Genomic DNA, 26,458 nt, shown 5'->3' with positions numbered 1-26,458 from the left:
ATGGTTTCCTACCGACACCCAAGCCTGATACACAAAACCTAACGGAAAAAGAAGCCCACCTGCATGTTAGCTCTGGTAAATAACTGAGCCACTTCATGGATAACTGGCCTGGAGGAGACAGGTGGGGAAAGATGAGGAAGGCACTCACAACACAGTGGTGTGTGTGTGTTGGCGTGTAGGTGTGGGGAGCTGGGAAGGCTACCATTTTGTATCTCTTCTTCATTGTCCCCTAGGCGCAGCGCCACCTAATGGAAGCTCTTAGCATTGCATCATAAGCTGATGAGGGTTCACAAAAGAGCGCTCATATACTTAAAAGGTTAAAGGACAAGGTAGCCCGATCTGTCAGTGATGCCTGCCTCTACCGTCCCGGGTTGTCTGAATACTTTCATGCCAGAAACACCCAGAAATGCTCACATTGTTGACTATCGTGCAAATGACATCAGATTTGACAAATATATTAACTCAAATCCTTTAGTTTTCAACTGCTTATTGGCCCGTGGAAGGAAATACATAGGAAAGACACACGTGTGATATCCATGTCAACTGAGGTACAAAACATCCTTATCTTCCAGAACATTCTCTGTGCCTCTTTGTAGTCAGCCTTCACCCTGACCACCACAGATCAGCTTTTGTTCTTCCCCATCTTCAAAGGAATGAAATCATAGTGACCTTTCCTTTCGCTTACCAGATGTTTGCTTTGAGATTGATTAAAGTGCCATTAGTTTATCCCTTTAATTGCTGGCAAGATGCTGACTTTGCGTCTCCATTCTCCTGGGGCTGAGCATTGGGTAGCGGCCAGTTGTAGATCATAATAATTAGAGCGCCTGTCAATGCCCTTGTACGGGTCTTCTGGGGAGCATGGCTTTGGTTTGGCTGGAGACCTAGCGGGAAACTGCTGAGCCATGAGGTAGGTGTTTACTTTTTACTTTTTTTAAGGAACTAAAAATAGTTTTCAATTGAGAAAATGTAGGCTAAGTCTGTGGGGGCATTTTTCTGATTGATTATTGCTGTGGGAGGGTCCAGCGGACTGCCTGCAGTGCCACCCTGGGACAGGCGATACTGAGGTGTATAGGGAAGTAGTCTAGACAAGCCATGGGACAACGCAGTAAGGAATGATGCCACCCCCCCCCCCCCCAGTTCCTCTGCTTTCAGGTTCCTGCCCTGATTGAGTTTCTGCTTTGGTTTCTCTTAATGATGGATTCTGATTGGGACACGGAAGCCAGATAAAAACCCTTCTGCCCCAAGTTGGTTTTGATTCCAGTTTTATCACAGTGATAGAAACCAGACTTAGCACAGTTACTCCAACTCAACACACATTATTTTTATTACTTGTGAACCATGTAATAGTGAGACAGATGTGGGTCTCCCCTCTCCCTGGTGGCATCAGGCAGGTCTCAAACCTTGTTAAAGACCTATTAAGATGACTCTCAGTGTCCACGAAGCTCCCACTGTAAACTGTCTTTCTAGGGTGCATATTCCTGTACATAAGCAAAGACAGGAGATGGGGCAAGACGATGCCCACCGGAGCTACCAAACTCTCTGTGCTGCCCTGGCCGCCTTGGGCCCTCAGGGCCGGCAGCAGGCTCTATCAGTTATTCCGACAAACCAGACACCTTGAGAGAACTTACACAGTGATCACAGCCGATTGCTTCAGCTCCTGAAGAGACCGCCGTAATAGGGCTATTTTAATAGTTTGTACAGACGTTTTGCTATTATAAACCTCCCTGAACTTCAGATGATAATGTGGCCATTTCTACCCAGGCAAAGGGGCTGCTGTGACTGGCACCAACACAATCCCGTATAATTGCATGCAAGTTGGGCTGTGTTTGGTGCAACCACCTCCATTTGCATGTGAGGTAGGCTGGGATTATCCTCTGGCTGTATAAACAGATGCTATGACTCAGTGAGTTGGCTGGAAGATACCCTCCTATGTGTCCTCTCCTGGTATTTTAACATTAGGCTCAGCGAACTGCTTCTCTTAAGGGGTCTTTTCTTGCCTATATCGTGGGCTGAGCTGACGACAGGATGTGGGAGACCACAGAGCTCTAGTGGGAGGGGCATTGGTAGTGGAGCAGTCAGCAGGGCAAGAGGCTTCTGGACAGCGAAAGAAGAGGTAGCTAAAGAATCTGAGAGAACAGGGACCATGGGGCATAGTGGGGGTAGGGAAAATGAGATCTGGGGTTGATGAAGGGTAGGAAGCTGGAAAGAGCCAGAGAAGAGAAACTCAAGGCCTCGGTTGCAGAAGAGTCCCAGTAATCTGTGAAGCCCTTAGGGCGACGAGTCTCAGACACCCAGGCTGGGGAACTGTAATGGTGGCAGCTGCTGAGGGCTGAGAAATCCTGATACTGAGGCCTGCATAACAAGGCAGCAACACTAGAGGGCGCTACTTGCAACTGCTTCCACCTGCCTGGCGTTGCTGGTCGCTGCTGCAAAGCACTACAGAGATACAAGAGCAGCCAAAGACTAGCACCGAAGATCTTCTCCAGGTCTACCACGATTCATAGTCAGGAAGAGCAAAAGGGCTCCAGCCAGCTGATTGGTAAACATTAGGATAGGAGCAACCTGTTGGCAACTTCGTAAAAGTCTGGTCAAAGTCTGGTAAGTTATTCTTGATTCTTTGCCTTCATCCTCCAGCCCAAACTTGACACTTGCCCAGGGCATTCCTCCATGGCCAATTCCCTGCCAGGTGGCCTGGTTTCATAAGGGGACCCCCATATTAATGCCTACCTGACCTTGATCTGTTTGCTCTTGCTGGCAAAGAGAGTTTTAAGAACAAAACTAGAACATTCCCTTGCTGTCTCCCATCTTTAGAGTAACTCCACACCTCTATACCATGACCAATGAAGCCTGTCCTGATTTGGCCCCTGCTCTGACCCCCCATCCACCCATTTTTTTCAGACATCTTAAGCATTCTTCTGCCTCAAGTATGCTAAAAATATTAATACTAGTAATGAAATATTAATAATATGACAATTCAAAGTATAATCAGAAATAAAAAAAATTAGTTTTAAGAATCTAAGTGGCAGAGACTGAAGGAAAGGCCATCCAGAGACTGCCCCACCTGGGGATCCATCCCATATACAACCACCAAACCTGGATCCTATTGTGGATGCCAGGAAGTGCTTGTTGATGTGAGCCTGATATAGCTGTCTCCTGAAAGGCTCTACCAGAGCCTGACAAAGACAGAGGCAGATGCTCACAGCCAACCACTGGACTGAGTGCAGGGTCCCTGATGGAGGAGTTGGAGAAGGTACTGAAGGAGTTGAGGGGGTTTGCAGCCCCATGGGGGAGCTACAGTGTCAACTGGCCAGAACACCAGGAACTCCCAGGGAGTGGACCACCAACCAATGAGTACACATGGAAGGACCATGGCTCTGGCTGCGTATGTGGCAGAGTATGACCTTGTTGGACATCAGTGGGAGAAGTGGCCCTTGGGCCTGAGGGGGTTCGATACCCCAGTGTAGGGGAATGCCAGGGTGGGAAGGTGGGAGTGGGTGGGTGGGGGAGCACCCTCATAGAGGCATGGGAAGGGAGGTTGGGATATGGGGTTTCTGAAGGGGAGACCTGGAAAGGGGAAAACATTTGAAATGTAAATAAAGAAAATATCCAAAAAAAAAGTCGATTCTAAAAAAAAAAAAAGAATCTAAGTATAGTTAATTAATAAAGACAAAATATTACTAAGAAAGAGGTTCTTTTCTATTGGGTGCTGCGCATCTCGTTGGACTTAACATGGTGAAGGGGCAATGAGACCCTAGAGCCTGGCTAGATTGCTCATCAAGATGGCACCTGTACAGGTTATTTCACAATGATGGCCTTCAAGGGTTACAGGATTCAGAATAAGGCTGGGTCTTTGAGTTCCATGTGAGCCCTTCAGTTGGGCATCGTGGCTTTACCTGCCTGGAGTTCTGGGGGGAATCCCCTTGCTGGAATTACCTCAGGGGGTATAGCAAGAGTGAGCACGAGAGAGAGAGGGGGGGGATGATTTAAGATAGACTCCCAATCAAGGGTTACAAAGAACCAAGTGAATTGGAAAAGAATGACCTCAACTTGGATCTCTAATATTCCTCAGAGTCTAAAACTGAGAAGGAAAATGAGGTCATGACACAGGACTCTGAGAATGCAGGAGGACGGGATTGATTAAATAAGGCTGTGCACAGTGTGAGCTTGTGCCAGCTAGGGCCAAGTCCCCCTCAGCAAGTCTCAGCTGCTTCGGTTTGGCACTGGATTAGGAAGCCAGTCTCACCGCCATGAAATTGTACAGTCACAGTTTACATTCTTGTTCCTTAGTAACATCAACCCTCAAGGTGGAACTACAAAGAGTAGTGTCTAAAGTATGACTCTAACACAAGGTAACATTGAATTTCTCGAGCAAAGCAAGCAACACAGAAAGGGGCTTTGAAAACGACTTTGAGGAGTGAAGAAGGCTGGTGCACTGCATTTCAGCGTTGATGTCTATTTCTGGTCGGGGTGGGCTGTTTCTTCTCCAAGTGAGCAGCACCTCTGGGTGTTTTCTATATTTTGTTCTGAACAGACCCCCAGGGGGTGCGTTTATCTGTTCACTTAGCGCATATAGCATATGTGTTGGGTGCAGTCTAAGTCATTTTGTGCCAGGCTAGGGCACAGTTGTGAAATAAGAATCGTGATTCCTTTCTGTGGCCGTCATATACTTATGAAGTTGGCGAAGGGAGGCACAGCAGGATGGCAGTGTCAGGGTCCTTTCAAAAGAGTTGTCTTGGAGTTCTTTGGAGGGGAAAAGTAATTGTGCAATATTTCAGACCTACAGCTAACCATTCACATTTGTTCTCATTGCATAGAAAGCAAAAACACACATTCACAATAGAAAAAAAAAATCCATCTAGCAAAATACAATTTTATTTTGGTGGATTTCCTTCCTGTGTGTATGTGTGTTTATGAAAATGTGTTTACCTACAAACAAATCTCTGTTTGCAAGTAGTAATGGTTTCTTCACTCAAGAATATGTGTACTTATATGTAGGTATATAGATATATGCGCTATGCATATATATACATGTATATATGTGTTTGTATATATATTATATATAATGCACAAGTATTTAATGCATACATAAACTATATGCATCTATAAAGTTATATTAAAGCAAGTGTAGTGTATATACACATGATGGTCTTAGTGACTATGAAACAGGCATTGAGGATATACATCCCAAATTGCTGTACAGAAGGAGGGGCAGAGCAAGATAAAGTGAGAATGGGGCTCGATTTCAGAGTGGAGGTTGATTTCAAACCTATGAACTATTTCTGTAATTTCCCATTTAATATTTTCAGACTGTGGATGGTGGCTGCGGTTGACCGCAATTAACCTTGAATGAGCAGAAACCACAGAACGTGAAACCACAGATGGGGGGCACATTTTTTTTTTCCTATGGAGGTAATCTACTAACAAGTAGTAATTTAACTTTGGCAGGTATACAGGAATCTGGATGGGTATTTCTTTAATTAGATTTGATAAGTGCCCATCGTGACTCCTGTTTTAGGGAAGGAATGGAGGATCAGGAATAGGTCTGGTCTGAATTGTACTTGTTGCCTGCCCCTCCCCCTAGATATAGAGAACAAGAAGCTCTGCAAGGCCTTGCATCCAAAAACAGCACAGGCTGGGAACTCCAATGGCAAATGCCACTACATGAGTTTTCAGGTTGATCATCCTGCACTCGCTCAGGCAGCTCTCACGCAAGCTCCATCAGCCCAGGGGAACTGCACACACTAGGCAAGACTTAAAAAGCCGTGACTGTGAATTGGACCAGTGCAGTCTTCATGAAACCAGCCAAAATGTTCTGAAGGTCTAGCAAGGACACAGAATACTTTGGGCTTGGCCCTCTTGTTCTGTTAATGGGTGGGGGTGAGATACATGGTTATGGGAACATTAAACATACAGGCCAAGGTCCTGAAAGCTCTTACATGTCTTGCCTCTTCCCTTCCAGCACATCAGGGAACATCCCTAGCCAGGCCTAGCAGGTAAGGCCCCAAGGACCAGCTTCTGCATGGCTCTGTGTCTCCTGTGGATGCTGCTGTGTAAGGAGCAGGATGTGAAAGATGCAGGTATTGAACAGAGGGAAAGGGTGGGGGAGTGTGAGCACAGGAACCTGGGAGGTGTCCCCCAGAGCCATCTTGCACTGGGTGTTTCCAGCCTAGAAGAAACCCCAGTGAGGTGGCTCTGCCTGTGGGCACCACACTGCCTGTTACCGTGGGTCATGTGCATATCTACCTGAGAACATAAGATCCTGGAGCGTGGCTAAGAGGCTAAGGGAGGACCTTCATCCTCCAAATGCGCTTGGTAAAAGTGCTCACATTTCAATTCCTGGCCATGTGCCCACATCTTTAAACCTTTCACAGCAGAGCCCTGCCCACGGTAGACACTTCATACAATTGTGTTTCTGCTTATCGAGAGGCCCTTTTGTAATTGAATACTAAAGCTAGCCAAGTGAAGAGCATCTATCTGTGATCCTCAGAAATCTCCCTTCCAAATCCCAAAACAAGGACGTCTTACAGGGGGGGTCGAACGGCGTGTAGGGGCCTTCATCATCATCTTCATCCTCCTCCTCCTCTTCATCATTCTCGTTATTCTCATTGTCTTCATTCTCGTTCTCTGTCTCATTGTCAGTCTCAGCAACTATGTCGTCCCTCCGGGTTCCGTTCACACCCCTGTCTGGGGCACTGCTGGGCCCTGTTCCGTTCTCCACTGTGTGCTTAATTGGGATTTTGATGGCCACTTCAGATTCCCCATTGGTATAGGCCCTGCTGTTTATCAGTCTTTGTCTCTAAAAATAGAAAGCGATCTGTCAGTATAGTCAGAGGGATGGAAATTACCCACGCCAAAACACAACCAGGTATGTCTTCCCCAGCACCGACAAAGAGGAGCGTCCAGAAGACTCCAAAGGGCTAGGGGGTTTCTCAAAGCAGTAACACATTTGCAGGGGCTGGTCTGGAGCTGCTATGTATTCAAATGCTAAGTACTAGCCCCCAAGATCTGGTTGCACCCTCCTCCTCTCAAGGGGATCCTCACGGACACCAGCTTTTGTTGTGTAAACCTACCCCCCTCCCTGATTGGCTAATAAAGATGCCTACAGCCTGCTCTGAGTAGAAGATGGGGAGGAGGAGTGAAGGTTTGAGGGCTTGGGCTCTCAGGCAGGGACCACTAGGAGAATGAAGAGGAAGGAGGAGGAAGTGGCCATGAGGTAGTTTGGATTGTGGGTACATGGCCCTGAGGGCTGACCTGATGGAGTGGGAGCGGCCCAGGTGGAACATTGGGGAATCACTACATGGAAGAAGATAAAACAGCATAGAGGGCTGATATCTGCTCAGCTCTAGTGTTCTACAGCTTTTTATAAATACAAAGGTTTCTGTGCCTTTTATCTGGGAACAATATGGTCTGAAGTGGGGGTAGAAACCCTTAAATTGTGTTGGAAGCTACATATGCCATTACAAGGTGGTGCTGGCTACCGCTGGCCACCACGTATAAGTCTGGGTAAACAACCAATGTGTACATATGCAGTAAAGTTTTTCACCAAGTCACTGCCTGGCCCCGGGCATGATAATGAGGCTCTGCAAGGTACTGAGAGAGAATAACCAATCAGATGAGAGACATGCAAATGAGGTAGAATGCATAACCAATCCAGGTGTGAGACACGCCTCTCCTAGGCCTATATAAGCAGCACCAGTTCTGGGCTCGGGGTCTTCTTGCCTATGCAGTAAATGCTCTCCCAATAAACGTGTTGCAGAAGGATCCTGTTGTGGCGTCTGCTTTGCTGGCGAGTTGGGCGCTCACAAAATCACTATTTAAAGACAACAAGGGGGTGTAGCAACCGCCACGATGATACTAACCACAACACAGCTTTAGATGATTTCCCTTTGGGAAGGGACATTAACCTTCTATGATCCACTGGAACTTTTCAAATTCTCTTTGGGAAAATTTCTACCTCTGGGGTGTGAAGTGTTTTGATATCTGTGTACCATGACATTCTTTTTTCTCCAGACTGTGGAAACCCTTGTTCTATATTCAAGAAAGCTACAGCCCTTGCTTGGACTACTGTGTTAATGAGGCTGCCACTCCAGGGAAAGGCAAGAGCCCGGGCTTGTTTCAAACTATGGTAACTTTTATTTAAGGACTTTGATACAAGTTTATGAGGAGATTTATTCAAGTGGAAGAAAACAGGTCAGGGCTGGGGACACAGCTTAGCTGGTAGAGTACTTATCTAGCAAAAATGAGATGCTTGGGACTCTACAAACTGAGAAGGTAGCATAGGCTTGCAGTCCCAGCACTCAGAAGTCCAAGATACTCATTGGCTACGTAGAAAGCTTGAGGCCAGCCTGAGCTATGTGAGACCCTGTCTCAAAAAAAGGTCAGTACAGGGGACTAAGCTGTGTCCCTCAAAATGCAGTGGGGGGGGGGGTGGATGGGGAACAGATGGTTCAGAGGGCAAAGATGCAGGGTAAGGGCTGAGGGATAGACTTATGTTAAACTTATGTTAAACTCTCAGGTGCTGCATCTTTTAAATCAGGAAGTCTTGTCTCCCCTTCCCCTTCCCCTTCCCCTTCCCCTTCCCCTTCCCCTTCCCCTTCCCCTTCCCCTTCCCCTTCCCCTTCCCCTTCCCCTTCCCCTTCCCCTTCCCCTCCCCTCCCCCTCCCCCTCCCCCTCCCCCTTCCCCTTCCCTCCCCTCCCCTCTCCTCCTCCTCTTCTTTCCCCCTCCCCGCACCACTAGCCCCTCCCCGCACCACTAGCCCCCCTCCCTCCTTCCCATCCCCTCCCATAATCCACTATGCTTTCCCAGATACCTCATTGATTAACATGCGACTGGCCATGGAGAGGCGGGTCTTGGGAGGAAAGTGGCTTGTGATCATAATTCGAAGGCCAGCCTCAGAGAAAGAAAGCTGGTGTGGGTAGGCAGACAGCAGCTCATCCACCATGATCACGGACGCTTTGCGGTGGAAATTGGCTAGGGAAACGTGAAAGAGAACGTACGGTGGCATGGAGCCCAGGAGAGAGGCACACATCCCTTCCTCTTCCTTTTGCTTCTCCCTTACCTTACTCCTTCATATCTTTGCATCTGTTCATCCATCTGTCCATTGGTCCATCCATCCATCTGTATGTCCATCCATCCATCGCTCACTTACTTCCCTTTCCTTTTCTTTCTTTCCCTCTCCCTTTCCCTTCCCATCATCCTTTTCCTCCCTCTTTTCTTTCCATCCTTCTATCCATCCATAGAAGGTTGTGAAGATCAAAATTCGCGGTCATACTTGAGTCATGGGTCGTGTTTAATAATTCATCTGAAATGACTTGGGATTATTCAAACACCACTCATCAATTTGGCAAGCACGAGAAGGGTAAGAGAATTCCTCCTTGGCCTCAAAGAGTTGTTTTCCCACCGCTAAGATCTGGGTCACAGGGAAGACCCCAGTAACCTTTGGTAAGCATCATGCCACGCATGGCAACCCAGGGTACTGGTGCATGCTGCAGAGTTGACTTGTGTTCCGGGGGGAGGCTATGGTGTGCATGCATCCTTTGAGCAGAGTAGTGGCTGAGGTGTGTGAGCTGTCCACACACAGAGGACTAGTGTTCAGGAGGAGACTTAAGACATGCCTTACAAAATATGACATATTCCACCGAGGCCCAAGCCCTCTCTCTTTAGAACAGCACTACACACAAATCCCTCACAAGTACCGGGCTATAGCCACTTGTAGTTCTTACTCCCATTTTTGCCATGAAACCAGGGAAAGATCTCTTATATCATCATCACCATCATCATCATCATCATCACCACCACCACCACCACCACCATCCCTCCCTGCTCTATGGCAGTTACTTTGTGCACCAAGCCACCTCTCCAGGCCCAGCATTAATAGCACTCAGCTTTTTTTTTTTTTTTTTTTTTTTTTTTTTGGTGCTTCCCGCCCCACCACAAGTTATAAAGTTCTCAGAAGAGAAAAACTAAAGAAAATCCCCTCACAGAATGGTACTAAATAACAACATAAAGTCTTCCATCTAACATACATATAGTCCTTAAGAAAACTATATCAAATATCTCATTTCAAAATACAATGAATTATCGAGAGAATCTAAAGTTAGAGATAGGGTTGAAAATAACCCATGCAGCTTTTAGATTATTTTTTGTTGTTTTCCTGCAAAGTGACCATATGACACAGTTAAAAGAGAAAAATTTTTAAAAAGTTAAGTGAAAAAGGAAACACATTCATGGCAAAATTACATGATATTTTTCTATGTCTCACACAAATAATGTTATTTACCAGAGAGCACCATGCCTCTTCCTCTAGCATAATGATAGTTTTTATAAGAGCCTATAAAATAGAATTACTTTGAAAACAAAGGTGATTTTCTGGCTCCTTCTGTAGTTTGGAACCTGAGCTAATGTAGTCTGGAAGAGAATTTGGATATGTGTGATAATAACCAGCAATGCCGGTCACTCTGAAGCACTGCCTTACACTCCTCTGTGTAGTTAACTGACTTCCTCATTACAAAAACGATGCCCTTCCATTGGGCTCAGAGGGGTTAAGTAACTTCTCATGGTTGCACAGCCTTCATCTACTATCTCAAAACCCATGCTCCTCTCTCCTGGCCCCGCTGGTCCCATCTTCTCGTAACACCTTCATAGAATGGATTCCCCAGGCATTTCAGTGGATCCCGGTGTGGCGCACGAGGCAGGGCAGGAGAGCGGGCTCTCCTCTGTCTTCTCAGGGCTCCTTAGACAGACTCACACTGTGGTGCCTGCCCTGGACTCCGGATCTGCTAGTTACCTTTCTTGAGTAGCACCACAGTGGCATCGCAGTTGCTGCTGTCGTCGATTTCTGCATTGTTGGCCAATCCGTTGACCATGTTCCCGGCACCTTTCGTCCTCCTTTCGAAGCACTGGTGTATGCACGCATTGTATCTGAGCAAACAGAAGGGGAGAGGGAGAGGGAGAAAAGGAGGAAGAGAGGAAAGGAGGAAGGGAGGAAGGGAGGAAGGGAGGGAGGGAGGAAGGGAGGAAGGGAGGAAGGGAGGAAGGGAGGAAGGGAGGAAGGGAGGAAGGGAGGAAGGGAGGAAGGGAGGAGGGAGGGAGGGAGGAGGGAGGAGGGAGGGAGGGAGGGAGGGAGGGGGGAGGGAGAGAGGGAGGGAGGGAGGGAGGGAGGAAGGGAGGGAGAGGGAGGAGAGGGAGAGGATGAATATAAATGAATCAGCACCCGGGCTCTCCTCTGCCTGACTCCTCAGCATCCTCTCTTCCTTTCTGGATGTACCTATAAGGCCCTGTGCCTGAGCCTCACGGTCCCGCACACTACAGCTGGCTGGTTATCTAGACCTACCTGTCTTTGGCTTCTTGCAGTCAGATATTTTGTTGCTAGGATCTCTGTTACTGTGTACCCTCATTTCAGGTCCAGTTGGCTTGTGGCCTTGTGACAACATTCTGTGCTCCTGTGCTGGGGGGGTGGGGTGGGGTGAGGAGACAGAAGACGTGCTTCTGGCATGCCCTAGTAGACTAGCATTCAAGCAAGGCAGTGTTTGCAGGGTGCTAGGATGTTTTTGGCAGGAAAATGTTCTGGTCCCTTTACTTTGAAGTGTCCCAAAACACCAAGGGTGAAGGCAGGGATAGGAATGACAGAGCACCTTGGGTTACTACTGCACGTTCTCTCACTCAAAGATCTTAATGCTCATTGGCCAAGGTATAACCTCCCGAAGCTGCACTTCCACCCAATTTGACTTCCAGCCCCACACTGGAATTCAGGTTGGGCCAGAACCCACTTAACACCTGCTTCATCTTTTGCCTATTCCTTCTGCTTTTAGATAGGAGATTTCCCACCCCCCACCACAGTCTACTCCCATTGTTTTCCTATACCTGGCTTTATAGTCAGTGCCACTGTGTGGGCATTAACCATGGGAATTTCCTAGCTACATGGTGGAAACAGGGCGTGGTGTGGTGGGGATGGATGTTCTGTGTTTGAGCCTTCTCTCCCATGGACCTGGTCCTGAACACTCTTGGAGGCCATGGCTGTTCCTTTTTGGCAAAGGGAGAAGAGGGAAGTAGTGAAGAGTAATAGATGTGGGCTCTGAAAAGCAGACAGTGAATCCTGGAAGATTCTTGGGAATCCTAAGTGGGAAAGAATCTGATCATCTCTATTTTGTAACACCTGTGAAATAATAGCTCCAGATGTTGTGCATCAATGGCCCCCTCCACCACAGAGGGAAAGGTGACCTAGATGTGCCTCCTGATGGTATAAATGACATAGTATAGCCTGATTCGAATCAAATGCAGATATACAGGACACACGGAGACCAAGGGCTTTGATACATCATGGACTTGGAATGCAGTAATAATTTCCAAGCTATGGGTATCTCTGTAGGCTAACAAGTAAATTCTGCTGAAGAATAAATTACAAGAACTAATACTCTCTCTCTCTCTCCCCCTCCCCCCCCTCTCTCATGCATGCACACACACATACACACAAAGGAGGCCAGAGGAGTGAATTATAGGCAGAAAGAACTACAAAGCATGCTGTTCCCAAGTATAAATTTAAAGATCATTCATTTCTATTATCATCTGAAAAACATTTATGATATTTATAAGACCTCCCCCCAAAGCCCCTGAAAAGTAGGACAGATTGACAGTTTTGGAAGTTGAAATATTGAGTGGGTACTGGGATACTGAATTAGCATTCATTTTAGATGATACAATAGTAATTGTGGCTAGGATAAAGAGAAGTCCTTTTAGAAACACATGCGAAAATCTTCCAGAATGAACCATGAAATGATGCCTGAGGCTTCCAAATTACGTGGAGGGAGCGAAACAGATCTGCATGGAGCAAGGTTGGGCTGGTGGTTTGGGGGCTGAAGGTAAACACACAGGCTTGTTATTCTGTCAACTTTTGCTTGTATTCAACATTCATCCAATAGGTATGCCCCAGCTTTCCAGGTTCAGTATGAATACCTTTCCTCATGACAGGGACAAAATCAGTGCCTTTTTGCTTGTTTCTTTCAAGGTCTTACTGTGTAGCCCCATGGTAATCTGGAGCCCAGGACTCTGGACTTACAGCCCTCCTGTCTCAGAAGAAGCAGTGCTTGTGCTATCCTAACTCCGAGAATATTTTCCCCAGGAAGACACCAACTTGCACAAGGGTTTGCTCTTAAAGCATAACAGTATCTTATTAATTTATCGGTATTTTAATAACAGGTGAAAAGTGCTATACAATGAAGACTTAAAAAAAATGTTCTGTTCAGTGATGGCTTTTTTGAAACCAGGTATTATACTGATAACTAACTGATTCCATTCCGCCCTGATAAAAACCTTTGAAAACAGGAAGTATTATTATTATTTTGCAGAGAAGGAGGCCGAGATTTAAAATGGCTAAGTAATTTAGCCACATTTCCAAGGCTACTCAGGGGCTGGGTGAGAGCTACTTCTCAGGCTGAATGGGAAGTGTTTAACTCTTACCCACAAGACCAGATCACCGCATCCACAAACTTCATCCCAGAGAAGTGGCCAGGATGAATAGATGCAAGTTTTTGCCAAAGTTACATGTGTCACATAGCCTGGAAGGTTTCTACCTATCTGGCAAGTCCAAAATGGCTTTTGGATTTTCAGACAAAATGTTTAAAGTTATTTTAAAGCTATCTAGATCCCAGGAGGCAGCTGAAGAGTCTAATGTATGCTGTGTGGTTTTTTTTTTTTCTTTTTATGGCTGTGGCTCTGTTTTATATTTTTAATTGAATGTTTTAAATTTTGTGCTTGCACCCTGAAGCTATTTTATTGTGAAGCATGCAATTTTATAAATCAGATTTTATAAAAACCCAATGATTAGAGTCTCTGATTGCAGAGAGAGACGGCCCAAAGAGCAGAGACTTCAATTTAGAACTTAGGATGGAATTTATGCAGAGAATTCCATGAGAGCAAGAGCTGTTATTCGCAGTTTTATTTGAGTCCTGCTGTTTTGAACATCTGGAATGGTGGGAAAGCCGAGGCCTCAGCAGAAACAATCTCCTTAGCTTCTATATTTGGTGTGACTCAGGGGTAGAGGCTTGCTTGTTACCTTACTGTCCACAAGTCTGCTGTGCAGCTGTGTGCTTTATGGTGACCAGGTGAGAGGGTGTCATGGCTACAGAGAAACCTTGCTGACAACATTCCTCAATTCCCTTATCCTTTAGATTCTATCTGTGTTTGAAGACCAGGTCATTTTGCAAAGCCTCCATTAAATTCACAACTGTCACTACTAGAATTTGAGAACCCAAATGCTCTAGCACAGAGGGGACCCTGGGTGGCAATGCTGGAATTGCTTAAGGATCAGTTTCTCAAAAGGAAACAAAAGGATTCTTGACTCTAGGAACCCAAATTTAGAGCTTCCAAAATCTATCTATCTATCTATCTATCTTTCTTTCTTTCTTTCTTTCTTTCTTTCTTTCTTTCTTTCTTTCTTTCTTTCTTTCTTCCTTCCTTCCTTCCTTCCTTCCTTCCTTTCTTTCTTTCTTTCTTTCTTTCTTTCTTTCTTTCTTTCTTTCTTTCTTTCTTTCTTTCTTTCTTTCTTTCTTTCTTTCGAGACAGGGTTTCTCTGTGTAGTCCTGGCTGTCCTGGAACTCACTCTGTAGAACCAGGCTGGTCTCGAACTCAGAAATCTGCCTGCCTCTGCCTCCCAAGTTCTGGGATTAAAGGCATGTGCCACCACTGCCCGGCAAAATAATTTTTTTAAGAAGGTGAAATAATTAAGTGGAAGGCAAGGAAGGAAGCTGTGAGAAGCTTCCTACCGGCACTGACTCCATTCATAGGCTTGCCATTTGAAGCAAAGAAGAGTAAGACAGCTGCTCCAACTTAAGCTTTCTCTTCAGAAGCTTTGGAAAGCCTGTGGGTCAGCTGTGTTCTCAGTGGGAGATCACTAATTAGTAATCCCAGGGGAAGGTAACTAGTTACATGGTGTGCTGACTTCTCACTTTCCCCTCAGTTTCTTTGTAACAATTTCAAACACACTGCATGTGTTTTACTTACTTCATGATGACGATATAGATGAGGTACATCAGCACAAGGACTAGAGATTCCCACCTGCACAGGAAGAAGTACAGTTAGAGAAGGCAAACCCAGCAGCCTTGTCAAGCCAGTCATGTCAAGCTGTGTCAGCCAGTGCTGGAGACATCTGATGTCCACGGTCAGGATGGCGCGGCAGACCTGTTACACACATTCCTAGTTTATGCAAGCGTTTCATGTTGCATAGGTCTTTTCTCCTCACCTGAATGGAAGATGCCTGTCTGTCATTCACTTACCAGGAAGAGCTCTAAGGAAAGGGGCAGGCCTTTGAGCAAACAAGTGATTGCGTAAATAGTCTGGAGTTTAATTACTCACTGGGGTTACCCAGATCTAGACTTACAGAGAACAAACACACCAGGGGAACTGACAGGGGCACTGGGCAGCAGTGGTGGTGGGGGCAGGGGTCTTGGCTACAGAAGTGTATTGCCAGAAAGAGAAAGGGAGAAAGAAGAAAGAGACTCAGAGATAAGGAGAGTTGAAGAGTCAGGTAGTGGAGAGAGAGAGAGAGAGAGGGGGTGGGGGAAGGAACCCTCTTGGGTTGGAGGGTGTCATCAGGAAGAGTGAGAATGAGTGAGAGGGGGCTGGGCATAGTGGACAGCACTGGTGCCTGTAACCCTCAAGAGTGCACTATATAGTGAATTCTAGGTTAGTTTGGAGTATGGAGTGAGATCCTGCATCCAGAAACAAAATAGAAAACTCAAGCCAAAGCACGGAAAGGATAAGAAAGGAAAGGGAGGAGAACAACTGAGAGACAGGACTGTCCTTGTGCCTGTTAGGATCTGAATTCCTTCATTTTATGTATTTAGTAACTAACAGTTAAATTTCAGGGGTCTTGTGGTTGGGACCCCTGTTTAGCCACAGGTTTGAACTAGTTGAAGAGCATGCTTGGTTTGGAGAGAAGGGAAGTGGGGAGGTTTGAGGAGGAAGTTCCAGCTCCCTTAGCCTTTTGATCCCAGAGAAATTATATATTTCTGTTATATAAAGAATACACAGAGGTCTTATGCTGTTCTGTTTAATAAATGGAAAACATGGGGTGGGGAATCAGGTAGGTTTGCCTTGGGAAGGGGCTAGCATAAAATCAGATACAACAGAGTCATCTACATCCTCATGTTTATTGTGGCACATTATAGAAACCAGCTGGCTGCCCACCAGCAGAGGAATGGATACAGAAGTTGTGGTGCACATATATGTGTATCTATACATATACAAACAGTATATGCTACAGTCATAAATTAGTCAGTCTTATGGACTGCATTCTTTGCAGGAAAAATGGATGAGACTAGAGGTCATATTGAGCAAAATAAGCCATATTCAGAAAGATAAATATCACATTTTTCCTCATATTTGGAATATAGATGAAAAATAAGACATAAAAGAAAAAGTGAGACTAACAGCTGGGAGGGGAGCAATGGAAGGCAGGAGGAGGCCAAGGTTATAATGGGATGAATGTGACCGAAGTATACAATGTACATGTACCAGAAAGTAATAATGAAGCCCATTATTTTACACCACCAATACAGACTAACTGAAATGAGGCCAGTCATGGAAACCCTGTCCAAACAGGGCACTCCCATGCCTCCTTAAGATGACTTTGCTAGCATGGATTTATCCTTGTAGAAAGCACTTGGACTGTGAGAGGCCTCTGGACATCCAACTGTCCTAGGTTCAGCCAGAGTTCTTGGCTTCAGTCTCCAGGAAGATGCCCGAAGATGCCTTTACTCTGACCCCTGTTGCCTCACTCTAGAAGCAAGCACGCATGTAAGAGGAACGTCATGGTTAAGTTCTTCCCAGGAAAGGTGCATTTTAGGGTCAGATCACTGAGAAAAGAACCAAAATCAGTGGCCAGGTCTCTCTCCTTTCTCTCTCTCTCTCCCTTCCTTCCTTCCTTCCTTCCTTCCTTCCTTCCTTCCTTCCTTCCTTCCTTCCTTCCTTCCTCCCTCCCTCCCTCCCTCCCTCCCTCCCTTCCTTCTCTCCTTTCTTCCTTCTCTCCTCCCTCCCTTCCTTCCTCCTTTCCTTCCCTCCTTCTTTCCTTTCTTCTACCTGTCCTCTTTCCTTCTTTGTAAAATATCCTTTTTGAAATATTGTATCCCAAGACTGCTCTCAAACCTGCAATCTTTCTACCACAGCAAGAAATCTCCCCCCTTCCCTGCCCCCCACAAAGCAAGCCCTTCTTAAGCTGGTTGTTGGCCTTTCTTCAGGATCACCCCAGTGTGGGAAACCCCACTCATGCCTACATTGCTGGTTTCCTGTGTGTGCCTGCCAAGGCCTTTCCCACGCTGAACACACTGAACTGCTGAGGCCTCTGTGGTCTCCTGTCATTCCCTTGGCTTCTTTGCAGAGCTCATTATCAGGGGTCCTCATGGTTCCCTCTACACATACCTTTCCTTAGTCTGTGAGCATCTCAAAATGACCTCTGACAACACGTCCACTGCCTGTCCACTAGCCAGTGAGGGACCTGCAGGCCAGCACTGTCTGCAGGTATGAGCTGGATCCAGCTTGTGAGAGACCCTAGGTGGAACAGCTATTCCCAGACATTCTCCCAGGGCTACTTCTATCTCCAATAGTCACAACTTGAGGAACTCAAAGGAAGAAACCAGAACACCACCCAGGATATTTTAGTTTCTTCTTGAGCCTTTGGAATCCTGACACACGCACTTTAGCTCCCTCTGACACTGTGGCCTTAGCTGACCTGCTATCATGGATCCACAGGCTTTGTCCTGCACCATGACCTAATAGATGCATCTCTCTTGTTTTCAGTTCTAAGTGTCTTTTGTATGCTACCTAACAGAGAGATGTCTCTATCTCTTGCCCAGAGTAGAACTCTACTGTACTGAGGCAACAACTGATCTCAAGAAAGGGAAGTCTAGCCTTCAGTTCCTAGGATCAATAATGATTGGTCTAAAGTTGTAATTGTTACTCCTGTCCCAGTCATCATGATGGTTGTTTGTAAAAATGATCTTCTCTTAAAAGCATCCCAACTGATTGCTGGCTTCCACTCCTTGCTTGAACATAAACACATGGCACAACAAGCTTTAAGAATGGTCAAGGAATCTCAATCCGGCAACACTTTTTATTTTTTATATAGTTAACCCTATTTATTTACAGGTTCTACTTCTGTAACTCAACCAACTACAGATTGAAAAATATTTTAAAAATTCTTCTGTACTGAACAAACACAGATGCCTTTTTTTTTTCTTCCCATCATTCACATCATGGTCACTTTTAGCACCAACTTAACACAATCTAGAATCACCTGAGAAGGTTGCCTGGGTGAGCATGGTGTGAGGAAGTTTATCTAGATTAATGGGAAGAGATGCCCACTGTAGGTGGCATTATTCCTTAGGCAGTTGATATTGGACTGTATAAAATGGAGAAACTGAACTTAACACTAGAATGCAGCATTCATTCACTGCTCTCTGCTTCTGACTGTAGATGCAATGCCACCAATTCTCTGAGGATTCTGCTGCTGTGACTTCTCTGCTAGTCTGTACTAGAACTGTGAGCTAAAACAAGCCCATTGGTTCCCAAAGTCGCTTTTGTCATGTTATTTTATCCCAGCTGTGGGAAATTAAGTTAAGACAATTCCATGAACAATGTAGTGTAGTGGTTCTCAACCTTCCTAATGCTGTGACCCTTTAATACAATTCTTCATGTAGTGGTGACCCCCACCCATAAAATTATTTTTTGTCACTATTTCATAACTTCAATTTTGTTATTGTTATGAATCATGATATAAATATCTGATATGCAGGATGGTCTTAGGCAACCCCTTTGAAAGGGTCCTTTGACCTCTCCCCAAAGGGGTTGAGACCTACATGTTGCAAACTGTTGATCCAATGTAATGATATGTAATACATGAGAACACCTCAACTCTGCTATTTAAACAGCATTTACATTACATTGATTATTAATGATCTGGAGGTGTCTTAAAGCATATGGAAGAAAGTGTGTAAATACCATTACAGTTTACATACAGACTTGAACAACCATAGATTCTGCTATCATCTGTAGTCCTGAAACCAATTCTTCACAAATCCTGAGAGACTACTGCATTTGTATTTGGCAATACAAATTCATTTTCTTAGGAACACTCTTTCAAAATCAACACAGTTGCAATCAGCTTCCTTCTGAAGATAGAAAGTGAGCTAATCACCTGCCTTAACATCTCTAGGAGCTGCTGGACTATCTTGCAACAGTGAAATTCAGCTTGGAAGGTGTCACCAAATCCCTGCTGCAGCTTCACTGTGTATGCTGAAGAGTTTGGTTTTAAAGGGAAAGATGAGTTCCTGCCCACGCCCTTCCAGATAAGGCAGTGCTTGGTAGGTAGGAAAACAGGAGAAGCAAACAGTGAGAAGCATTTTCAAGTTCAATATAATTTGCATCTCCTAACATGAGGAACTGAAATCCCTGGAATTCCCCGAGCAGCAAAGGGCCAGTAGTGCAGAGTTTAATTTCCCAGTCTCACTCATATGAGAAATTCTCTCTGTCAGCCCATGCATGCAATAACAGTGATTACACAACAGGCTGGCACTCAGAATGATGGGACCGAGTGCCCTGGGAGCCCTTAGCTCAGGTCTTTGGAAGCAAACACTGAGAGATTTTTAACTCTACCATCCCCCAGGGCTAGCACCAAGTTGCACACCACTTGTGATATACATCTGTGGCCCTCCTGGCTCTATCCACACTCCTGATTCCATGTATAGGACTGTTGGTGCTCGGGATGTAGGCACTGAGGGCCTGCTTCATTACAGAATCTCTATCCTAGCATTGGTTTACCTAACATCACAAGGGGGAGGGAGAGAGAGAGAGAGAGAGAGAGAGAGAGAGAGAGAGAGAGAGAGAGAGAGAGAGAGAGAACACACTTTTGTGGTTGAATAGGAATGGCGCCTATAGGCTCATATATTTGAATGTTTGGTCATTAAGGAATGGAACTCCTTGAGAGGGACTAGGAGGTGTGACATTGTTGGAGGAAGTATGTCACTGGGGTTGGGCTTTGGAGTTTCTGAAGCTCAAGCCAGACCCAGTGGTTCTCTCTTCTCTTCTTTCTGCCTTCGAATTCTGATGTAGAACTCTCAGCTACCATGTCTGCCTGCATGCTTCCTGCCATGACAATAATGGATTAAACCTCTGAAACTGTAAGCCAGCCCTAATTAAATGCTTTCTCTTATAAGAGTTGCCCTGGTCATAGTGTCTCATTACAACTACAGAGCAGTGACTATGATTCCTTTGGAATGAAGAAAAAAAATCACTCCCTTTTCTGGCTCTAAGACATGTTAGTTATTTCAAAGGGTTCTGTACCAGCCAAAGCTGGTTCACTGGCCTGTCTGCATTCATCTCTCCCTGATGTGGATCTCATGTAGTGCAGTTCTATGAGATAGCACAAATGAGTGCTTCCCCAAGATCCCAAGGTCCTTTCCCTGAGATGACCCTTCAGCAGTGGTGGACAGTGGCTGAGGTCGGCAGTGACCCTGATGTGCCACACTTGAGGGCAGCATCCCTGGCAGACGTGGGGACCTGGGGTACTCCTAGTCATGCTGACCCCTTTTAGGCTTTTGATCACTATTACTTTAAAAACATTATTTTTTTATGCATCAGTATGAAGAGCTAGGTTCTTTTAAAAGTAGACTGTATGTGCTTTATCATAATCTGAATTTTTAATAACTGGGTTTCTAAGCAGTTCACAAGCTGACTTTTAAAGAAAATAGAGATAGTTCTTACAGGAAGTCAACAACTTATCTCTACACACTGGCATAGCTCCTTATCACTGAGGTAGGTCCTTGTCCCCCCCGCCCCAAGTTTTGGAAGCCAGGGAGCTGCTCTCGTACAGAGGCACAGGTTTTATCTAACCCTTTTTGGGAATGTTTTCTGAAAGTGAAGCCACAGGAATTCTCTGTCTCTTTTCATAGTTTATTCCTAACTCAAAGCAACGCCGTGGAAGTTTCTAGCTACAGAGTCACTCCTATTTCTAAGAAGTTTTTCATTTTCTTCTACTTATGTGGATCAAACATTTGGAAAAAAAAGAAAAGCTATAACAAGAAGGCACAGGACACTGAATTTCTATTTCCATTTCAAACACATCGGACTTGCTCAGAACTCATTTCAAAAATCCGGGTTTGGACAGTCAGTCAAAATGCAAATACCCCTCCATGTATTTAATTGAATTAACACCTTCTGTCTCAGTCAGCATGGACTCTGAGTCCCGGGATTCCTCTAGGGTATCAGCAGCACGTTAACGGATAACTAAGTGCGCTGTGCTTGGATCCTGACTCCTAAGATGTCACTGAGACTTGGGATATTGAACTTGGTGTGCATCCTGCTACAGCTCAGGCTCAGAATGTTCTCCCAAAGGCCCACGTGTTGAGGGCTTGGGTCCCAGTTTGGTGTTAATGGGCACTGGTATAAGCCTGAAGAGGCATGCCCAGCGCAAGGTCATCAGTAGGCATGTGACTGTGAAGAAGACAGTGGGACCCCTCTTCCTGTTGCTTTCTGGCCATGGGGTGAATGGTTTGGTTTTGCCAAACATTCCCTCTTACCATGATGTGTTAGCAGAACAAGGACCGAAACCTTCCAAGGTGGGAGTAAAAATGAAAATTTTCTTTTTATAAGTTGATTATTTATGTCACTTTGTTATATATAGTAATGGAAAGTTGACTGACACAGATATGAAAAGATCAGTCAAGACTACAACCAAGATCCAGCAATGGCTGACTGGAGAAAGACACAGAAAATTTACAACATCCAACCTCTACAATAAGGATGTCTAGATATGAAGATATGAATCCCGTAGACCCAGCCCAAGGGAAAAACTTGGTAAAAAGGTAATTTAATGTCTTTGTTGAGAGAGATGAATCCTGGTTGTTTCAGGGTGTCATGAGATTTTTCTCCTTTTCTAAGTCAGACTTACTTATTTGTATGTGTTTATTTATTTGACATGCACAGGCATGCCAGTAGGGTTGTGGAGGTCACAGGACAACTTGTGGGAGTGAGTTCTCTCCTTTGATCAGATGGGTTCCAGAGATTAGGTGCAGGCTGCTGGCCAGGGCAGCAAGTGCCTTTGCCTGCTGAGCCATTTTTGCTGTCTCTGTTCCTTTTCTAAACCTCAACTCCAGCCTGCAGTGCATTTAGTGCTGCATCAGAAAAGGGCACAAGTTCGAAGGAGGAAAAGAGATACTCACCAAGAAACTTTTTCATCGTAAATGAACTGTGAAAAAAAAAATAAGAAAGGGGGTTAGCGGATCAGGCACACATGTGCACATACAACATTTTAACATGGAGTGCCGTCAGTGCTCACTGCTGGCATGTTGGCACTCAGGGCTGTGCTGGCATGTCAGGCATCTGGGGGCAAACTCTTTCTGTCATCTTGGGCTAGTGATAGTGAAAGGACAAGCTATGCAAAGGTTGTTGTGGGGAGAAGAACTAGGTGATCCAGGCTGTTCTTCCATTTCTGTCTCCAGATAGAGGGCCTGGGAGGGAAGACTGCTTTATAAAACAAGTCATGGGCTTTAGGTCTAGAAGGGGAGGTGGTAACTTGGCAGGTACTCTTGAATGAGCATCCCTTAGTTGCCACTAATGACATTTATGCACTTCTCAGTTCAGTGTGCCACCCACTCACAGGTCTGATGTAAGCACTTGACCTTCCACGCTCAGTGCTGTCCTTTTTACTGACTCCTTTTGTTAGATCACAACCAAAAGAAGGGGGATCAGCAGCCCTCTGCATCTCACACAGAAAGTGACCCGGAGTCAAGTGTATACAATGGAACGAGTTTGCAGATCCTGGGCACTGTTGGCTGCCCATGCCCTGGGCCTTCCGTTAAGGAAGGGGGCTCGGGAAAGTCAGAAGCAGTGAAGGGAACAAGTAAGAAACGAGATTTTGTTCCTATCTGTTGGGATCAGCAGAGCATCTATAACAAAGTTTCACCAGCTAACCTCCATCCCAATACCATCCCACTCGGGAAAACAAAAGAAAACAAGACAAATACAGAAAAGCTGGTAAAGTCTTTCAGTTTATATAGGGAAACCAAATTTTGTCAAGCAGGAATAATTTGGGGTGTCATTCAACCCATTGTGGAATTGATTTCAGGACTCAGGCCTGGCCCTCATTTTGACTCTCTTTTCTTGACATGGTCATCTGCTCACATGACTCACAGGACCTAAGGATGTATCTGCTGTGGAGGCAGGAAGCCATGGAAACGGTTACACAGCTTCTCTGAGCATGATGATGGTCTTTGAGGAGCACTCCTATGGAGGCAGAGGCCCCTGGTGACGCTAAGGCAGAGGCTGCAGTGCCAGATCATCATAAGGTGAGATGGCAAATGAAGCCAACAGATGTGGGCACTGACTTGGTCTCCAGAGATTCTAATCATATCCAGTTGTGCTGGGACACAAAGACATCTCAAAGACCCACCAGAAGCTCTTCCTGTGAGTTTAAAGGTCTGGGAGGCAGGATCCATGCTTACTTGTAACTGGTTCTAACAAGCTCTCTCTCTCTCTCTCTCTTTTTTTTTAAAAGAACGTTGCTTCATGTTTTTGTTACTGTGTCTCGGCCTCCAAGTTCAACAAGTTGACATTTGGATGAAAATGCCAAGTCAGAAGGGGAAGAGCTCTAGAGGCATCAAGGAGACATTCCTGGGATCTGGGCTGGATGTGTACAGTCCATCCCCCTCCTCTTGGGCTGGGTGGTATGGAGTCCAGCCCCCCCCCCCAATGATTCATGGTTGTTTTACATAATTGCTAGCATTAACAAATTGTTATCATGAAATAATGGAACGGAACCGATTATTTAAGATGGAAAACATTTTTATTAACTACTTAATTTAATATTAGTTGCAGCCATGGGGATGGAACAATTACTTCATAGTCGCTCAAGAGAATATGAGACGCTAGGAGAGTCTAATTGACCAGGTCGACTTAATTCTCTTCCATCTGAGAAGGCAGGCAAGCAATGTCATATAGGAATGTCGCTTTTAGGGAGCCTGTAATCTGAATGAGACTGTACATAGATGGGGGTGCAGATCCTACAAAAGGAGTCACTGAGAGTCAACCAGCCTTAGTAGAGAAGCACAGGCATCCTTTGTGTGCTTTCTAGGAACAGCTGTGGGCTGGTATGCCTTTAACTATTGATTATTTAAAGAAAAAAAAATAGGCTGTACAAAGCTCCTCACAGTGGCTTGGATGTAAAACATCCCCCACAGATGCATATTCTTGAACTCTTGGTCCCCCATTGGCACTTTGAGAGGGCAGTAAATTGAGCCTGTAAACAGAAAATCGAGGTGGAAACAGGCTTATCCCTTGTGGGAAAGGGCAGGGGGCAGGGATTTATGGTTCGTCCCAGAGCATCAGTGGGGACAGGGCTGGTAGATGGGGGAAGCAGGGTGGCGTGGTCATCTCTTCCTGGAAGACCGGAAATAAGGAAATAAGCATGGATATCGAAATGTTCCTTCAGTAGGATTGCGGTGGCATCCTAATGGAGTGGAAAGTTAAAATGATAGACAGGTATCATTTTGCTTTTGCTTGAGACTGCTGTGGAAGATAGGTTTGGTATTCTTTACAGATATTATTTAATTTCATTCTCTTGGGAGAGGGAGTGCAAATATCTCTGTTTTTGTGCTCCGGCTGCAAGAGGGAACACCCTCTTCCTGCCTGCCCCCATGTTGATGCTATAGGAGTAGCAGAGGAAACCTGAAAACCTGTAGAGGAAACCTGAAAAATCTCTCCTCAGTTCCATGTTCTTACCACTAGGTGGTGCTCACATCCCAGCCCTCCACCATGGTTTAGGCAGAGAAGTTAAAATGAAGTGGTTCAAGCCTGATTTTCAAGGCTCTGGGAAGGAGCTGAAGTACCTCAAGGCAGCCACCGAAGCGCCTACAGCCAGCCAAATAGTTGCATGTGGCAAGTGGGTGGTGGTTACTCCTCGGAGTTCACTATCGGGGAATAAATCATCTACGTCAACACTTCATCTTCTCACGAGTTGCAACCAAGTGATGTCCTTCTGTAGCATTTTGAAGTCACCCAACCTTTTTCCAAGAGAAAGCAAGCCTTGGGTGATCTCTGTGGCATGTGTGTTTGAAGCCAGGCACTGAGATATCTCACAGTCCTGTGATCCACTGTTGCTGAGAGCTAGGCCTCAGATTTGCTGAGGAAGTGCTATCCTAGGTAGGTCCTGGCCTCTGACCTACATGTGACTCATCCGAAGCTATGCTTGGCTTAGCTCTTAGGTTTCCACATACTCTGCAGCTGGGCTAAATGTGAACAAACAGAAATGAAATTGACACAAAAAAGTGTTCTTCTTTTCCCCCCTCCCTAGGCTTAGAGAAGTGGTTGGGTACCATGGAAACGGGCTTGTCAATCCTGGTGTCTGCTCTAGAAATCTTCCCAACAAGTCGGGCTGATTTCAGGCAGGTGGATCCTTGGATGTCAGATGATCTCGGGCAACGGCCAAGGGAATGGCTCTCTTAAGATGGAGAAACATGGCAAAGGCAAGTCAGGATGGCTTAGCTGTAATCAGGAGAAGAGGGCGCATGCTAATTGCCCCTGTTTCCCTACAACAGTCCTGGTGTTTGAATCCGATGAAGCTATAACCACAAAATGGGGATGGCTGCATCACTCACTGTGATTTCATAATCTGCATCGTGATCACCAGCATTGCTAGAATTTTAAGCAGTGAAAGTGACGGGGAAATCAAGAGCATCATTTTCTTTCAAGAGGCCAAAGTTTGAAAGATCTTCCTTTCCTAACTACAAAATGAAGCTAGACACCCCCCACCCCCACAGATCCGTCTCTTTCACCAGCATGGGGAGCCCCTTAGCTGCTCCACATTTAGAACACCCACTTCTTCAGGTCTCAGATCAGGCAGTGCGAGTGGCTTAGTTAAGGGGAGGAGCCCAGTGGGTCATACTAAAAAGCTGGCTGGTGTGTGCCCCACTGTGGCTGATGCTTTAAGGATAACGGGACATTGTACAATGATTGGCATTAGTGGCTGCATGAGGGAAGACTAGAAATTAAGAGCTTGCGAAATACTGATTATCCCACATAACCTTTTAAGAAGCTGCTACCAGGAAGAAAAGAAGTTGGGAGATGAATATATAGAATACAGGGGACAGGGGTATTTAAAGGTTGATAAAGGGCTGGAAGCTGGGTAGCACAAAAACAAATGCAATCACAAACTACGGATTTCAAGTCATTTTCCTTGTAAAAGCTGGCTGGCGACTTCTTAGCAAGCTAGTTTCCATAGGTCAGTTGAATAAGTCCCTCCCTGTTGAAGGAGCAAATACAAAGATGACCCCCAGTCTTCCAGCATCCTCAGAGTCATATAGTTGCTTCCACACATCTACAGCAGGGACTGCAAAATCAGTTAAGCATTGTGTGACCACAGTCAATTTACTTCTGGAATTTAAAATTTCACCACAGTTATTCCTCTGGGAGGCT

The 26,458-nt window shown here is 45.5% G+C and overlaps 1 protein-coding gene and 1 long non-coding RNA gene across 3 annotated transcripts in view; one reads left to right on the top strand and one right to left on the bottom strand.

The window, feature by feature from the left end:
• The window catches only part of Slc24a3 (solute carrier family 24 (sodium/potassium/calcium exchanger), member 3), a 474,392-nt gene that overhangs the window by 28,774 nt on the left and 419,160 nt on the right, over nt 1–26,458 (bottom strand). For both annotated transcript variants that reach the window (NM_001356497.1, NM_053195.3), the window contains exons 8-12: nt 22,210–22,235; nt 14,999–15,052; nt 10,788–10,921; nt 8,811–8,971; nt 6,526–6,796 (exon numbers count right to left, since the gene is read on the bottom strand). In NM_001356497.1, coding sequence (NP_001343426.1) covers nt 6,526–6,796; nt 8,811–8,971; nt 10,788–10,921; nt 14,999–15,052; nt 22,210–22,235 — 646 coding nt within the window. The remainder of the gene's footprint in view (nt 1–6,525; nt 6,797–8,810; nt 8,972–10,787; nt 10,922–14,998; nt 15,053–22,209; nt 22,236–26,458) is intronic.
• Nucleotides 21,698–23,616, top strand: Gm52530. The gene is made up of 3 exons (XR_003953928.1): nt 21,698–21,852; nt 23,182–23,334; nt 23,544–23,616. It is a non-coding gene; the product is annotated as a predicted gene, 52530 (long non-coding RNA).

The sequence above is a fragment of the Mus musculus genome, chromosome 2 (genome assembly GCF_000001635.26).
Source record: "Mus musculus strain C57BL/6J chromosome 2, GRCm38.p6 C57BL/6J".
Classification (NCBI taxonomy): domain Eukaryota; kingdom Metazoa; phylum Chordata; class Mammalia; order Rodentia; family Muridae; genus Mus; species Mus musculus.
This window is presented reverse-complemented; position numbering and strand designations above follow the sequence as displayed.